We start from the raw sequence: 18,938 nt of genomic DNA, 5'->3' as shown, positions 1-18,938 counted from the left end.
CATTAAATTCTCCGATGACCTGAGTGAATGAGAGCTTGCAGTATGTAGGAAATCAAAACGTTCCTGAAGGTAGCGCGGGGACGAGGAATTAAACAGGACACTGTAAAGAAGAGACAATATATGAACATTCAATGTACATCTTAGCAAAAAAACACTGTCATTTTTTGAAGAAAAACCTCAAAACTTAAGGGAATAACAATAGGCAGACAAAAGGGTAAAGGGCATCGACAAAACGACAGCCGTCACAAACGTAATGTGTCTAAAAATATTTACAAACTAAACCACTTTGAACTTGTTTGCGTTCAGTGAAGCTGTAATGATCCAAATATTATGTTACTGTCCAATTCATGATTCGTATCGATGACGTTTCATAAGTAAGTATACATAACAAGCGCATTGAAAACATAAAAACACCTTTCATCGTGTACTTTATAACTCTGAAATTATTTATTCCCATGCTTTGTATGAAATTACCCATAATTGGTATTATTCATCGGTAACTATCACGAAATCAACATAGGAAAGTGAATAGATATGTCGGTGAGATAGTACAGTTAAACACACAATACATTAGTTCATATATATTAGTTTTCTTTTTCAGAAAAGTGTATTGTTTATTGATTTATTTCGAATTATACAATTGAAAGATTTCGCCAAATACACGGAAGCTTACTAAATTGAATGTAGAAACTACTGCCGATTCTACTACCATTAGTATTTTCTGTGCCAACTTTACAAGACAATCACGCTCTGAATCGCCACGCGAATTGAATCCAATTCGCAACATCTATGACACGCGACCTGCGATGGATATGTGAATCGGTTCCACAGTCGTGATCGGCTTGTGTTCTAGAGTTTGATGATTGCCCGAATGTCGAGATAAGATTACAATTTTCGCATCGACTGTACATGGAGCTAACGGTTCTCGTGTTCTCGTAAGTACTGGTTTTGAGGTCGGAACTCACGGATGAATAAATCGGCTCTCATTAACGGTCATTATATGCAAATTATACGAGCGCATATTATTTATTAATAATGTTATAAGTAGTTCGAGTACCACGTACTTTATCATAAATAATAATTGTTGTTACGCAATTTGTTTTAGAAAATGTTAAGGTCCACGTATCATTTTCATTTTCACTGGGAAATATAAATTACTATATTTTAAAGTTTGAATTGAAAAGTAATGAATAGGCTTTTGTTTGTGAGCTGCCTTTAATAAGTGACCGCTCGAATGTGTGGTGTCCATTGTACATGGCCCCGGATTTGGTTCTGATTCAGTCTTTATTAAAAAGTTTTGCAATCAAAATCTAGTTGTACTTGGTCTTGTCTCGTATGTGTTGTCGATACCCATAAAACAGAAGAAAATTATATCGTTAGATGACCTCTGTAGGAGCTTTATTTAGTTAGAACATATTTAGGTCTGTATTACAGCAAGCCAAGCCGGTCAGAAACTGAATCATAGCAATACAACAATAGTCCAATAGCAATACAACAGAACAAAATATTGTTAAAATTGTGAATACACAGAGCCTTCCCACAACAAGGTGGACCGTAGGATTGTTCTAATGTATTTAAAAGTTGCTATGCTAAAATTAATAAGGCTAATGAATTCTCATCTTTCACGAACAAACCAAATACACAAAAAAAAAACTCGATATCCATTAAATGCAATTAATCAATTGAGTGCAAGAGTCGTCGATGAAATTGATATTTCATGTTCCCGCGAGCGAGGAGTGGCCACCAATTTGTCCGCAGTTTTTTTAATTAGTACGAATGTGGGAGGTAACAAATTCGATTTGGTCCTGCGGCTGCATCACGCTCGTTGCCTTTCTGTTTACGTTGATTAACAACGACCACGATCACGATTATATTTCAATTGACATTACTCAAATAATCGCCCCAGTCGAACAAAAAATGTTTCAATTCATATTTTATCTCTATGCGTTTATAATTAATTAAATTATTTAGAATTTCCACATAAAACAAAGTCGTACGAGTATATCAAAATAGAACAACATAATAAATCAGTTCTACAAATCACACGAGGTGTATTTTCCTGGATATAAATACAAATTAATTTAAAAAGTTAACTAATACTTGTACACTGCTGCGATGTCGTTAAACGCGATGCAGCGAAGGGTGTGGGTCTACAGAGGGCGCCAGTGCAGCGTCTTCCGCCCCCGCACTAATTAGGCTCACATTCTCATTCCGTTTTCGCGTTTAATTTCGCCAGCGGTTTCGCCTTAATTACGTTATTCGCGGCGGCGGCGGCGGTCGACACCCCGCCGTTGAACTTCAGACTTTTTTTTTACTTAAGTCCAGTGACCGATCTGTTTTCTTTTATGCTCTCCCAAAATTACGTAATATGCGGACGCTATAACACGACTTATTAAAACATATTCTAATGAATCCGTCGAAGAAATTACGGAAGTGTCCTCGTCGAACTCGTCGATTACGACGACTAGTGAACTACCCCATAGACACAGCACACTGAGCTACTCGCCGGATCTTCTCAGTAGATCTCGATTCCGATCCGGTGGTAGCTTCTACGAAGCACTGCTCTAGCTAGGAAATTCTCTCAGGTTGAGCCCGTGAGCTCACTCACCCGTCCGGGCGTAGCTGGGATAGTCTAAGACTACCACCAAATAGGTAGGGAAAAAAAATATGTACGAAAATTTCCTGTTGATTTGCATGTATCATTTGTTATACAAACATTTTTAAAGTGAGTGAACATAAAAATAATAATTCACCCGATAAAATTTCGTACAGTCACCACGGTTATTGTAGCTGACAAATACTTAGCCATCTACTTATGCTAAAGAGTACGAGTAAATAAATATTCACTAACAAGGTGACTTACACTTTCGCCTCCGACGTTTTTGAACCTGCAGCTCATTGCTGTAATTGAAAAAAAAAAACACTTAACAGGTAAATAGGGTGCCAGGAGGAGGCTCATCGCGGAACCGCTTTGTTGTCGAGCGGTTGCTAATAAGATTTTTAAACGGCAACAAAGTATCCAATCAATGGAGCTTGAATAATGAAAATGGCACCTGCCAAGTTCCCAGGCCGCCCCACGGACCTAAACACGCACAGAGTTACGCGTCCTCCACAAACAAGCACGACTTTCAACCTTGAACATATTCAAACAAAACTCATTTTAACATAACTCAATGAAAATCGAAACTCTGCTAGACATAAGTTTGAATAAATATGCACAACTGTCTTCCGTGTACTGAAATGAAAATTCGTTCTATTGGGTGTATCATTTTTAATGAAGGCGAACGGATAATCCTGATAGTCTGTAATATATCTTCATAGGCTTTTTATTTTCGTAGATTTCGCAATATCATATAATATAACTAGCGACCCGCCCTCGCTTCGCTTCGGAAACATTTTTTATTATTATTAATAGCTGAGTCCCGCGATGTTACCCGCGGTTATTGTCGTACCGCGGGTGAAGCCGCGAGGCGAAGCTAGTCTAAAAAAAGTACTAAGCCTAAGTTACTCCTTATATCATCAGCTACCTATCAGTGAAAGTCCCGTCAAAATCGGTCCAGCCGTTCCAGAGATTAGCTGGAACAAACAGACTGACAAAAGTTGTAAAAAATGTTATTTTGGTGTATGTACCGTATATATATTCATAATATGCATGTAGTAAAAAGAGGCAATTTAAATATTACAAACAGACACTCCAATTTTATTTATATGTATAGATAATAATAATATAAACTGCTATTTAAAATATACCTGAAACCGTTAATTATACCAAACCAGCTGTTTTAGCTTTGTCTAATAAACTCAAATGGAAATAAATGTTATTACAAGAAATCAGATTTATTTCTAAAAAATATAAGTTTCAAGGAGCAGCCTAATGAGTGATGGTTGCGCACGCGACGTTGTTCATTAGCACTCACGCAATGTAAGCAGTCACTCGCTGTGTATCGATCGCAAAGATCTCTTTTAGAATCATGGCGGATCCATTTTCTAAATACTAATTTAGATACATTTTTTGTTCAGATCACTAATTTTTAAATTTTTTTTTATTGCCTTACATATATGCAGACGAGCATACGGCCCACCTGATGGTGAGTGGTTACCGTTGCTCATGGACAAGGCATGCCAGAGGTAGATCCGCTGCCTACCCTTTAATACTCTTCACAAGCCTCGTTTGAAGAAGGACATGTCATAGCGCTCCAAGCTCTCTAAGCGCTCACTAAGTCAAACTCCTAATATTTTTATACTCCATATAATTGGTATGCCCTTCGACTGTTACAATCCTTCAGCCTGTCGGACACAGAAATTAAGCAAATTACATCCAGCAAAGCAAATCGTTCCAAAAGAGAGGGCCACTGAAATAATTGTCTGCTTTAGTCTCAGAGAAATAGAATTACAATCTAAATTAATTACGCTTTTAAAGCGTCCGTTATTCTTAATTAGTTTCTGCACCGCAGCGGAAGCTCCGCGCCCGACTCGCGCTCTGTTAATGAAGGGTAGTTTCAAATCAGTGCGTTTGATCAACTCTGTGCAGTCTTAATTACGGCACCCGTTCCGCGCGGGACAATCCGGTTATTTATGACTACATAAGCTTGATTATTCTTTAATGAATACTTGTTTTAAAACGTTTAATTAAGTTTTATGGCGACAGGGCCGCGCAGACGTCCCGTCGCTCTGCCGGCCGCGAGCTAATTGGATCAGGTTGACGCACTCCTCGCCCCGAAACCCTCAGTACTCACCCCCACTGGCACCTTCAACCCCTTCCTAATTGTATGAAATTGCTAATTGGAAAATTTTATAAACGCGGTCACCCAGAGGCCTACGCTTGAATTCGTCCTAAACGAGGATTCCGAGGAAAAAGTATTTATTCAGGCTTAATTCATCAAAATTTTTTTTTGCCAAAGCAACTCTGTTCTGTTTTACTAGTTTAATAATCCAATTAGAAACCAAATTGAAAAAAACCTATTCATTAAAAAAATTCATGCGTAATTAACCTGGCTTTTTGTTTTGCGCAGGGCGTGTAGTCGTGGTGGTCGGTGTGAGCGGTTTCCGCTCCAACCGTCAAGCTGGCAGCGAGCGCGTTGAGCATGAACCCGCACTACCACGGGTACGCGGAGCTGAGCTCGCCGCACCCGTCCTCTCCGGAGGCCTCCTTCGCGGCCAACGGGCACGATTATCCACACAACAACAATAACCCGGCGCTAAAGGAATGCGCGGGCTGTGGTGGGAAAATCGTCGAGAGGTTCCTCCTTCACGCCCTAGACAGATACTGGCATCACGGCTGCCTAAAATGCACATGCTGCGGTCAAGCCCTCGCGGACATGGGAAGATCCTTCTATTTCAAGGGTGGGATGATATTATGCAAAAACGATTATACGAGGTAAGATTCCTATATTTTCACGTTTCATATACATAAAATATAATAACTTTATACGTACGGACTGTCTCTATAATCACAAGAAACTGTAGATCGTTAAATATTACTAATTAGTTCCAAAAGCAAATGTTTCCAAAAGAAGTTTACGAAGCATATTGAATCCGTTCGGTAACTTAATAAATCTAATAAAAATATACAGGTTGGTACTTCGGTTTAATCTAAAGATATAACAGCTAATTGGTACCATTTAAGGCGCGGAATTCGATGTTCTCCACTCCAGATCGATCTTTCCCATTGATCATCGATAAAAGATTCAGTTTTTAGTCCATCATCAGAGGATGACAATGGAGTGTCTGTCAAACGCGTCTCTCAAAAAAGTTTACCGAGAAAGCCGCGGGCGCATTGTTATGAAAATGCTTTGAACGGTTGTGTTTTCTACCTGAGCGGTGGACAAAAAGTACCCAGTTTTGCACACAACGAACGGTCGACGCCGTCTCGTGAACCAAATAAATTGGCCCGGACAAAAACGCTAAGGACTAATTCAGAAACGGAGGTTCCAAAGTTTTTGATCTAACAATAAGTTCCTTGCTAATTAACGTCCTATGCGGTACGAGAGTTCGAATTTAATGATCAGAGTTTTTTTTCCCTGGATATCCATATTAAATAATTCGACAATGCAACTTAACAATTCCATGTATATGCTAAATTGTAAAAAAAATACGACCTTAACTATTATAACACTTAAAATTTTGATTAGAGGAGCATTTATGGGAAGAACTATGTGGCACTTCTTTACCACACACTGTGGCACTTTTTACTGATGGTAAGACCTCTTGAGAGTCCGTGCGGGTAGGTACCACCACCCTGCCCATTTTTGCCGTGAAGCAGTAATGCGTTTCGGTTTGAAGGGTGGGGCAGCCGTTGTAACTGTACTTGAGACCTTAGAACTTATATCTGTTGGTGGCGCATTTACGTTGTAGATGTCTGTGAGCTCCAATAACCACTTAAAATCAGGTGGGCTGTGAGCTCGTCCACCCATCTAAGCAATAAAAAAATATTTATAAGTCTAGACGTATTTACATTTGCTAAGTTAACGGTTCTTGTTATTTAAGATCTTAGAATACTAAAATAGTGTATGCAACACGCACATGGAGAGCAGCTGTCGAGATGCTGCCAGAGTTAATTAACTGAACGCAAAGAATTCGACCCAATTACTGAAATCCACGGCTGCCAACCTATTAACAGCATATCAGAGATTGCTTCTTATGCATACGAGTATATTCTAACAGAAAGAGACAAATACAGTTTACAATTACAACAGACTACACTGTATTTGAGGCCATCAGCGCAAAAGTGGCCTAACCCACAATTTTTTATATTCAAGCTTATATGAGGTATATTGGAATTTATTTAAAATATAATAAATTTTGATGCAAAACCGGCCTATAGTTTCACCCATAGATTACAGATAGCTTTGTAAACATTATTTTTGCGCGTATTGTTTTTTTTCCTACTTAAATTCAAATTTATGAAAATTAAAACCTAAAACTATACTATGGTAAGCTTAGGCCACTTTTGCGCTGACGGCCTCATTTGATTAGTAAATTCACGTATATGTAGTTCAGTTACAATTTACATTGAATAGGATAAATTAATATTATTTGACGGAAATATAAATTTGTCGAAGACTGATTTGTGATGTTTACCGGCGGTTGCGAGTTAAACTAGAGCGAAGAGTGGGACGACCGCGGCGCGGGTCGTGCGTCGTAGATTCGATAAAGCTCGTCTCACAGTTGACAGAGACGAGGCGGCCTAACGAGCGGTGGCAGGTGCGGGGCCACAGAGGGGGATGAAGAAGTGCGGTTCCGTGCATGTCTCTGCTGATTGACCCGCGTCACTCGGCAAACAACAACTAACGAGTCGGCCCCCGCGCCTCTAGCTACGGTAATTCGCCCGAATCGCTCCCGTGGCGGCGGCCGCCCGCCGGCTTTACTTACACGACTTCCCTGATTGAGACTCCTTAACGAAATTAACGCTCTCTCACGCAAACAACCGCCGTTTATCCAACGCCTTTTGTCCTGATATGATGGATTGCGGTCCCGCTTTATAAAGACGCCGATGATGTTTCGTACTCCTGGTTACTATGTACGCACGACGTTCGTGGAGGTACGACGCCGCGTGTGTAATGTAGCTATCAAAGCGACAAGAGCGTTCCATTCCAAGCAAACACATTCGAATTTGATTGTGATTTATGACGTGTCATTGTGTGTTGAAATAATATTAATCGCTTTGTAGGTGTATTTAAATTAAGCATAATATTAGTTGCAACATCGCTTGAATATCACGCAATAAATTTACTTTAATTTAATATACATCATCGAACAAGCATTCTAAATAATACTAGAGTGAAGTAGTCTTTTACTAAGGCAGCGAGCTTGAGGCTTTCGCATATGAGGCACGTCCACGCGACTGAAAGCAGGTTCGTTAGGGCGCGTGCGGGCTCCGTCAATCAAGGCAATTGCCGCTCAATCGGCAATCAGCCCCACCGCACTGCCACTAACGAGCCGCCCTCTAAAATACCAACTTCTTACCTATTCTCAGCAAACGACGCATACTTGCCGGCAAGTTTTTAATATTCGGTTGCGCTAACCTTTACGAATGAAACAGAAACGTTTTGTGCGGTTTTTAATCAATCAAATCAAATAAAAAGAAAATACTCATCATAAATGAAAGTACATACTTGTTGAACGTCAAAAAGAACTACCGCCAATTCACAAAAACTAGCTTCCGTCTCAAAGAACTGACAAGAAACTAAGCGGGCATGTCTTTTTTTTTTAAATATTTATTTATTTATTTTTAGATTTTTTTTTAAATATTCAGTTTTACAATGAGTTTTATAACGTAACAATTATTGCAATATTGAAATGCCCGGAGCGAGCAACTCATTCCCACTTTGTGCAATCTTCTAGATAATCATTGACTTTATAGTAAGTAAGTATATTGCACAGATGTTCTTTAATAGTTTTCTTAAATCTATGTATATGTAGGTTCATATAACGTGGTTGTTATTATGCATGATTAGTAGATCTATTATTGTTAGTTCTCGTAGCAAGCTTTTTTTTTTATTGCTTCGATGTGTAGACGAGCTCACAGCCCACCTGGTGTTAAGTGGTTAATGGAGCCCATAGACATCCACAACGTAAATGCGCCACCCACCTTGAGATATAAGTTCTAAGGTCTCAAGTATAGTTACCTTCAGGGTTCTTCCGTAAACCGTACGTACACACGTACAAAGATATAATCGCGTCAAATATTTATTACGGCTTGGACACGAAACGTGTATTTATTTAACGCATGTCCAGGGAGGCGGGGTTCAATTTGGGCGACGCTCGTTAAGTCGCAAAAGACGTGCGATTTAATTGCGACCGCTCGCCCCTAATGAGGCCCTGTGTCCCGGACTCGGGCGTTTTCTGCACAAATTGACATTGTACGTAAATTGATGTCGCCAAACTCAGAGCTGTTTTATCCTTGTGCCGGTGCTATTATAAATGTCATTTTAATTTATCTGCATTTTTCGTTATCGCTAAATGTTATTTCATTCTTTGGAATATGCTCTAATCTAATTACCCGGATATCATATATGTTGATTTACTGATCCTTGTTTAATCAGCTTTATATATTACTAGTGGTCCCCCGGTAGTCGAAGTTCAACTATAATTAATTGAAATTATAGGTTTGTGCACATACTGTTATGATTCTATTGTCCAAGACTATTATACTTTTATAATCTACACTTTAGACAAATATTAATAAAGACAAACAATATTTAAGCTATTCTCAATTTGACCACAGACTATAAGCAAATAAGCAATAAGAAAAGTTTGACAATAAACAAATTGTATGCATGCGTGTGTGTGGTGTGTCAAATACATGGTAGTGTGTGTAATGTTTTTTTATTGATTTAATGTATTTTTTATGCATAATTTAAAGAAAATATTAACATTCTGCACTCCCATTCTAACAATTTTTCTATAAGTGTAGGAAATATCATGCTCCTCCGTCCACGCAATTGTCGTAAAAAGGGGTACAAAGTTTTTGCTTCACGTATTAATGTATAGATTATGATTTTGTGATATTTAAAGAGTGGAACTCGAAACAATAGGCCACAATATATTTGCAACCAAAAAACTTCGTAAATCCAAACCGTGTACAAATAGCGCATAAAAATGGGAAGTATTCATAGTCCCAATAAAATCCACATGGTTGATATCAGAAACGTCACTTCGACCCGTAACACAATTTCGAAGCAATATTTGACGAAGCAATTCCCCGCCTAAACATCTTAGCTTTTGCAAGTCAAGTTGGCCCGGAGTCATGGCTGATCTGTTTAAAAGGCATAGAGGCTTTGCGATTGGATTACCGCGTAGTACGGGCTCGATTAATTTCGTTTGTCTCTTTGTCTGGCCAGACGGCCGCTCGGACCCTCCGATCTAAAACTAAACAGCGTCTGACAACCTCTCGGTCTTCCGAACTCGATTATTCGATATACATGTCATTCAGGTCACTGTCCTTTGTAGGTACGCTACATTTTATAATATGTACTGAAAATCATCGATATGTAAAACTTACGGGTGTCAGTAAATTTGCAATAAATCTATATATATAAAAATGAATTGCTGTTCGTTAGTCTCGCTAAAACTCGAGAACGGCTGAACCGATTTGGCTAATTTTGATCTTGAATTATTTGTGGAAGTCCAGAGAAGGTTTAAAAGGCATATAAATATGAAAATGCTCGGAATTAAATAAAATTAACAATTTTGTTTTTCCTTTAATGTATCCCCCGTGGGACGGATTCCTTTTGTTTGTTTTAAGTTTATTTTATACAAAAGTTTAGGTCTTTTATTTATCGATTGAGGCACTACGAAGTCTGCTGGGTCAGCTAGTTTGCAATAAATATAGTTTCTAGGTAAAAAACTGTAAATTATTGGAAACGTCGTCTATACTAATATTATAAAGAGGAAAGATTTGTTTGTTTGTTTGTTTCGAATAGGCTCCGAAACTACTGGACCGATTTGAAAAATTCTTTTTCCATTAGAAGCCGACATTGTCCCTGATGAACATAGGCTACTTTTTTTAATTTTTATTTTATTTTATTTTTTTGGTTTCATGTGTGTTTTAATGTTTCCGAAGCGAAGCGAGGGCGGGTCGCTAGTAATTAATATAATGACAATAAAATACGCGAGATTAAACCGTAAAAGGATTTTTTTATAACAATACTTACTGACTCCTATAAGGTGACAGTTTTTATTAAGATTGGAGCTTTCAATCAAATTAAAATGAATCAAATATAAATAAATAAATGAACAATTCACACGAAACAGACAAATAAAGTAAACCTTTAACGTAAAACTTGACTGACTCTTCTTCTTTTTCTCCACCTTATCCCACTAGGTGTGGTCGGCACAGCAAATTTTTCTCTTCCATTCTCTTCTATCAGCCGTCATCTCAACACTCACTCCTCTCTTTCTGATATCGTCATTCACACACTCCATCCATTTCTTAATCCGTCGACCTCTTCCCCCTCTACCTTGCACTACCATTTCCATACATCTCCTACGCATCACATGTCCATACCACGCTAACCTGACTGATATCGACTATTTGTATATTTTTTTACATTTTTTAAAAGTAAATCTACAATTTTTATTATTACCGAGAAACGGTCGCTAAGTATAAAAATTAGACTCATTTCGATTCTTCCGCACGCCAAAGCTATAATGAATACAAATTTTGTGTTCAAGATTAATTTCACTGATCCGGTGCTTCTAACATGCGATATCCGAGCTCGATGCACAACACGGAAACGTCCAGTTTAGTCAATTAATATCAGTTTTAAAATTCGTAATGAACGCTCTAAAATATATATTCTTAGAAAGGGTTGGGGGTCAGCAAGTTAGCCACTAATTTTTACATTAGAATTAGCAATGTAAAAAGTGTCAATTATTCATCAATATTGATTGAGCACCCAGTCTGGTTTAAAGCATTATAAACATAGACAGTTGTAAATTATTAAGTGCTACGATGATTTATTTAACATCAAATTTTTTTATTAATTAAATGGTTGAACGAGTCAATACATACAAATACATATTATTATACAATATAATACTATACAAATGTCATGTCAACAAACAATTCGTCTTTCTATCATCCAAATCGCTTACAATCGCTATTATTTGTGTACTAATTAAAATTTGTTTAATTTAAGCAAAAAACGTTACCGTACATATTTCTACGATGTTCAAAAATACATTCCTCTGTAAATTGTTTTTGTTTCTGTGCGTCAAACGGGACAGGTAATGGGAACATAGTCCATGCAGCCAATTTTTTTATGAAAATGAAATTAAATGAGTCTTAAATTATTTTTTGTCTAACCTTATGTGCGGAAGAGCACTAGTTTTTACCAAGACTCCTAAGGAACTAGACAGCACATGTCCGGTTTTTAGTTAGGCTCAATATAACTACAACGGCATAATTATAGTGGTATTAACAGAAATATGTCTTAGTCAAATAGTCAAGTAAAAACATTATTATCGTTGAATGAGATCATTTGGCTTTAATTTTAGATATAGCGCTTCTAATTTTAGATATATTTTCAATAATATTCGCATATTGAAAAAACTTTTTTGGTATAATAAAATCGTAGTTTGTCCTAATAAATGTTTAGGATTACATTTCTTTACATAATTGCTATTCATAAAAAGTAGATCCGATCTTATGCTTTTGAACTTTATCTATAAACTGCTTTGAACGCAGACTATTTAAATGAGTTTTTACAACACCAATAATTTTAATAACATGTTTGGAAATTTCATCATCATCATCATCAAGAGCCAACAGTCGTCCACTGCTGAAAATGGGCCTCTCCCAATCCACACCACTGAGCCCGGTCTTCGGGTCTCCTCATCCACTTCTTGCCAGCTTCCAGCGATTGTCAGTTTTTTTTTTTTTTTTTGAGGGAAATTTAAGTCCTCGTAAATAAACTTCTTCTGGCCTTGTTTCGGTCACGATTTAGTGAAGTATTGTAACCAAAGGTTGGGTTTAAAGAAATCTTAATAAACGTCACACATTATAAAGTTATAACAATAATTGTTTACAGTTTCCGTAACAATCATACAATTCAAGACCTTTAAAATAAATAATAAATATTTACTAACAATCACGCCACGTTAACTGGTTCCGTGATAAGTTCGTAAAGAACTTGTGTTACAGGTACCAGATAACGGAAATAAATGTAAGATTTTTATTATACACATACATATATTTAATATACATTCATAACCCTGGAAAAGACATTTATATTTATCATACAAATATCTTCCCTTGGCAGGATTCGAACCCGCGACCCCCTTATGTAGTGACCATGTCACTTACCACTACACCAGACGGCCGTTTAATACATATAAAGCTAGGCTTAAAACCTGTGCTGATTAAATAATTATATTATAACGTTATAACTATTTACAGCTTGAGTTAATTTGAAACAAATCAAGGCCATTTCAATAATAACGTCATTTACTGCGATAAGATATCTTTGTTATCTTTACGGCACTGAGATAAAAAATATTATCCCGTTTCTTAGCAGCGGAAGTTAATCTGTAAATATAGTGAGATGTTGATTTTATAACAACAATAAATAGTTAGAGGTGAACATCAACAAAAACTTAATAAAGCTATAAATATAAATAAAACAATTTACATTGTTCGAGTTATACTATCTAGTAATCTAGTTAGACCATCTCAAAATCAGTATTCTATCCTCAACAAAAACATTACATCAACAGTATAAGTTCTATTCTATTGAAAGTTACTAACGCTGCACATGCAAATTAGAAATGCCAGGGGCGTGAAATAATTGTTAATTAAACCAGACAAGCACTAGAAATCTAAAGTTAAAAATACGAAGTTGGTTTTTTTTTGTTGGTTGGTTGGTTTTTTAATTAATGAAACCATTTGTTGCATTTTAGTAACTGTGATATTTATTTTATCCTTAAATGAAAAATTAAAGACTTAATATAAGGGAAATGTAAAACTGATGCGTTGCTGTTGGCGACTGGATTTGAAAGAGAGTTGGTGTCATGGTGGAAGTCGCTCGCTGATACTGACGATTAGAAATTTAACACCATTACTTACGGTACAGAACATGAAATTGCTCAGAATTTATAACAAATTTAGATTTTATTTTTACCGGCGAATATCAAAAAACAAATCCGATGTGAATTTAGAGGCTACTTCGGGAGTAGATGTCGAAATCTCCATTGTATTGAATCACTCAAAGAATTCAAACTCAAATTCACAATTGCTTCGTGAAAGAAAGAAACAAGACGAAAAATCGGGACTGCAAATATTTTTCAGTATCTTTGCCTAAAGGCTAGACAAAAAACCGTTAAAAATTCCTGGTCTCTGGATGACGTGTATTGTGTATCCGCCAATTCCTGCACTCGCCTGTATTAACGTACCTAAATCAAATCGGATTGTTGTCATTCGACTACCCTCGGCCGTTGACAACGATATTTATGACCATCGACTAATTTCCATCTCTCTCAAATACGATTGTGTGGTTGATATTAGGTTAAAAATTTCTTAAAATGATGTCAATGATAATTGATGAAGACGCAATAATAATGAGGAACTGTTAAGATTTAATAGAATCTAAAACGGCTAAAGCTTTTAAATTCCTACTATCGATCATTAGATATTACCTTACTCTTCCCGTAAGACAAGCATCTTCAATATGGTGGAAACCGTACTTCGAGCCCGCACTGGATGATAGTTAGTCCCACCGTATTATTAAATCTGTGAAGCAAGCACGCGTTCTTATTTAATGGGTAAAAGGTAAGGTTTCCCAAAAAAAATCTAATACCTTTTTTTCATTCGACTATATTATTGCTATCGCTATATTATTGCTTAGATGGGTGGACGAGCTCACAGCCCACCTGGTGTTAAGTGGTTACTGGACCCCATAGATATCTACAAGTTTTAAGGTCTCAGTATAGTTACAACGCTACCCCACCCATCAAACCGAAACACATTACTGCTTCACGGCAGATATAGGCAGGGTGGTGGTACCTACCCGTACGGACTCACAAGAGGTCCTACCACCAGTAATTACGCAAATTATAATATTGCGGTTTGATTTTTATTACACGATGTTATTCCTTCAACGTGGAAGTCAATCGTGAACTTTTGTTACGTACGTATTTCATTAGAAAAATTGGTGCCCGCCTGCGGGATTCGAACACCTGTACATCGTTAGATACGAATGCACCCGGCGTCTTATCCTTTAGGCCACGACGACTTCTAAATCTCTATCTTAGCGCGAAGCTGACGTTGAGCATCGACCAACGGATAGGTCGTTTGCTGCGGTTCGAATCTCACCTAACACTCTGCAGCCACAAATCACGGCGTGGTGAAAGAATTCAACCGATCGACTCAAAAAAATCCAATTTTCCGAAGGAGAACGCATTAAAGTAATATTGTTTTATAAATTATATAAAAACTCCAATCGTTGATGCTTTTCTAAAGATCGTGTGTGTGTGTGTGAGAGAGAGTAATGGCGTTTATACTCGAAAACAAAAAACAAAAACGTCAGACATCTGCGCCATATGGTGTTATTTAATAATATGATATATATAATATGTTTTCATATTCCATTAATACAATCTCTAGCGAATTATTATTGTTGCACTATTATTGATTCCCCAAAAAAATATCAAAAACTTATTTCATACCTTTTAAAATACTCTTTGATTTAAATGATTTTGAATAACTATAATATATGAATATAATGACTGAAAGTAATATAAGGTACGTTTGATTTAAATTTAAAAATACTTTGTTCCACATGTGAAACCAGATCCAATTTGTCACTGTCCCTGTAACTAATGTATCTAATTTATTACTCAAACTAATTGATAGCGGAAGGCGTATTTAAGTGTATTAAAATGTGGATTTGTCAGTTTTCTTTTCAATTTGCATACATTTTATTTCAATACGCATTAATTACTTACAACACATATTATTTATTCTCTGAACTTCCAATTTTCTAGCTAAAATAATAAATATTTTTCATTGATTCGTCGTATATATGTATTTCTAGCAACAGTTTCATACGTGGAAATACCTAATACGCGGGAGCTAATGGTGTAATTATAACATAGTGTCTATAATCAAATGGTTGCGTTTTCGAAAAATAGTATTGATTTAATTATACACACAGAAAAAACAAAATGTATACATAGAATGTAAAAGAGTGATAGGGAAAACAAAACAAAATATTTTTTATGTATATTCCCGTGTGCAGTTACGGTAAAACAGGCACTTCATCGACAGATTTATCTCGTCCACATAAATAAGTAGATGAGCTCCTATATTAAGTAATTACGGGCGCTAATAAACATCCCAACATTAATATCATCATTGAAACACAAGCTTTTCTTGATCTTTCGCACCAGAACACACCAACAGCTTGTGTCAGAAAGAGTCAGCACTTTGCTTAGGCCCATAACTAATTCTTCTTAGTCTTATCATACATAATATGGCGTCTTGCCCACTGAGTTTCTTGGCGGATCTTCTCAGTGGGTCGCGTTTCCGATCCGGTGGTAGATTCTGCGAAGCACTGCTCTTACTAGGGTCAGTGTTAGCATCACTCCGGTTTGAGCCCCGAGAGTTCACCTACACCTAAACGAAGCTGATATAGCCTCTCAAGGCTATCAACATAGGTAGGGGAAAAAAATGGCGTCAGCGCAGCGTATTCTATTATCATGCTGCATAGGGATTTGTCACGAGCTTTATAATCGCCTGCCTGTCTTCAATCCTTCTTCAATGTGCCATAGCGAAGGACTTTTTCGTTTCTTCATAACCTAACCAGCAAAAGAAGAATCGTGATTAAATACCCTCTTACACTATAACTTCATCATACAATTTTTGAAGTTGCGCAAACCACACTCGAGGTCACGAACCACTCAAGACGTTTCCTCTCACAGCTTGCAGAGGACAGACGACAGTTGCTCTGTGCAGTATCAGACCAAATTAAATCTGTTCAAAGAGGACAAACCCAATCAATTTAATTAATAAAGATTCAACAGAACTAACGAATTGGAGTTTATAGTAGGATTAGAAGTTCGATATTTTACACAATAATTCTATAAGTTACTTATTCCTTATTATCCTAGTTAATTATTAATTCCTTCTTCAACAGAGGCTAGCGGAGAATACTTAGAAATAGACAACGACTTGGCTGGCCCCCTAGTATTGCTGCCATAAGTAACGGTAACCCCTCATCGTCAGATGGGCCGTATGCTCATTACCTGCTTACAATATGTCAAATTTAACTCTTAAAATTAACTGTTTTAAAGAGTATCTAAAATTGCAATATCAGATAAGAGATTAAATAGCGCAATAGATCAATTTTGATAACAGTTAATCAATAGTAAGATATGGAGATGGAGACAACTCGTTGACGGAATCGGACGGAGTCACGATTCTCAGCAGTGAGGGACCGATCGAAGAGAGAGAGAGAAATGAATAGTAAATTATATTAATTAATTGGTTTGATTTTAATAACGAGCAATGATTCTTAAGTCCCTAATTTTTGGTTATGTGCACGATAAAGTCTTAACTATCGTACGAAATTGAAAATGTATTAAAAAAAACTTCAGGTTATATTAAATGTATTTTGAATTATGTCTACGACTTGCGTAAATGTAAGCGATAACTACTCAAGATCTAGAATATTATTTTTAAATGATTTATAGCTTTGCCTACAAATAGGCGTATGGACATACAGATAAAAAGCAATAAATCAAAACCTACTACTAGTAAATAAATATTATTGAGTAATTACGCTATAACGGTTACGGATAAACTAACCAGTGTTAAATTAATTTGCATTTTGTCTGACTTCTGACCAGCTGTTACTCATTTTAACTTATACCTTTAAACGAGCAATTCTTGTATATATGTATATATATAATCTGAATCTCTGAAACGGCTCCAACGATTTTCATAAAATTTAGTATACAGGGGATTTCGGGGGCGATAAATAGATCTAGCTACGATTTATTTTTAGAAAATGTTGTTTTTGAACTTTATCGATAATGAACTTTATGACTCTTCCCGGCATCTATTGGCGAATAATAATACTATTTTTCTTAATTGAGAGCAACTAAGTGCTTTAAAGACACAACAAGATGGCGTTATCAAAAAAAAAACCGAGCAAAGCGCGGTCATCGTCTAGTTATTATTATCCAATATCGGTCCTTAGTAGGAGTATGAAAAGCAGAAAAAACTAAATGACCGGTACAGTACTGACCGGTAGGGCATTGTAAGCTCTAACTATTCGGTAGCAGTGTAACTTATTACTCACTATTCGACATAAACGACCATGCAATTATGAGAACCAAGTTTCGTAACATTTTACAGACGCAGAAATCTAAATACTATTCTAAATACATTTTGTTTCGTTACAATTCGAAAATATATTCAATAGTAATTACGATTGTTTCATAACGAAACTATTTTCGTAGATTAGAGACGAACTCGCAGCAAAGATGAAACAGAATGTACTAAGACAGACAGTACAAGACTAACAGAATATACTTTTTTAGCTATTTTCGTACAGAGTGACATAGGGTTAATTTTTTTTTCTTCATAAAAATGATGTGTCATTTTAAATATACGTGACCGAAGCCGTACATCTAGTTTCATAACATTTGTTTTATTTAGTATGTACTTTTCAGAAAATTTTTTACAAAAAGGCACTCGCAAGTAACAGCTCAATTAGCTATTAAATTAATTAAATCCCATAGCTGTTCGGGTAACGTGCGCAGAATTAAAAACAAACATACCCCTAGACTAGAATCGAGATCCTCCGTTTTTAATTGGTACTCACTAAAATAAAAAATTGAAAACTGACGCGAATCCCAATAATATATCTGAATCCTGAGAGATCTTAAATCGTTCGAATAACAATTTAACAGAATCTCGAACATCCTCCAATATAACAACAATACACGTACAAAATTTATTGTAAACTCGAAGCGATACACGCCTGGAGACAGCCATCAGTTTTCAGTCGACACCTACGATATTGGTCTAGAATGATCGCCGAGTGGCCTCCGCCGTGTTCGAGTGAATACACAAGTGTTGCACAGAAAGCCACGAGAAATACAACCGATCTTGTACACGAAGGCTCTGTTACATCAAATCGATGCTGTTACTTCTTAATTGGACAGTCTTGCCTTACGAAACACAAGTGAGTCACACGCAACTGCCGTCGCCGCTATTAATTAATGTTAATTTGTAATACTGCTTCTATTATTGAGAGCATGCCGTATTGTTGAAATCTAAGAGAACGTGTTTCGTAATTTGAACTTAACGAAGCAATCTAACTTCATTCACCTGGATTTAAATTAGTCCACTTCCTGTTCTTAAATATTTAAAAAAAATTTTTTTTTTATTCAATAAATTCAACGGTTAGATTATTTCTGTCGTGAAGAAGAAT

The 18,938-nt window shown here is 36.6% G+C and overlaps 1 protein-coding gene across 2 annotated transcripts in view; it reads left to right on the top strand.

Annotated features, from left to right (window-relative positions):
* Positions 1-18,938, top strand: part of LOC101743645 (LIM domain transcription factor LMO4) — a 175,547-nt gene that overhangs the window by 103,943 nt on the left and 52,666 nt on the right. For both annotated transcript variants that reach the window (XM_021349987.3, XM_004929162.5), the window contains exon 2: positions 5,013-5,377. In XM_021349987.3, coding sequence (XP_021205662.1) covers positions 5,085-5,377 — 293 coding nt within the window. In that variant the 5' untranslated portion in view covers positions 5,013-5,084. The remainder of the gene's footprint in view (positions 1-5,012; positions 5,378-18,938) is intronic.

Source organism: Bombyx mori, chromosome 4 (genome assembly GCF_030269925.1).
Source record: "Bombyx mori chromosome 4, ASM3026992v2".
Lineage (NCBI taxonomy): Eukaryota > Metazoa > Arthropoda > Insecta > Lepidoptera > Bombycidae > Bombyx > Bombyx mori.
Note: the sequence above shows the minus strand (reverse complement) of the source record. Positions and strands in the feature narration are given on the sequence as shown.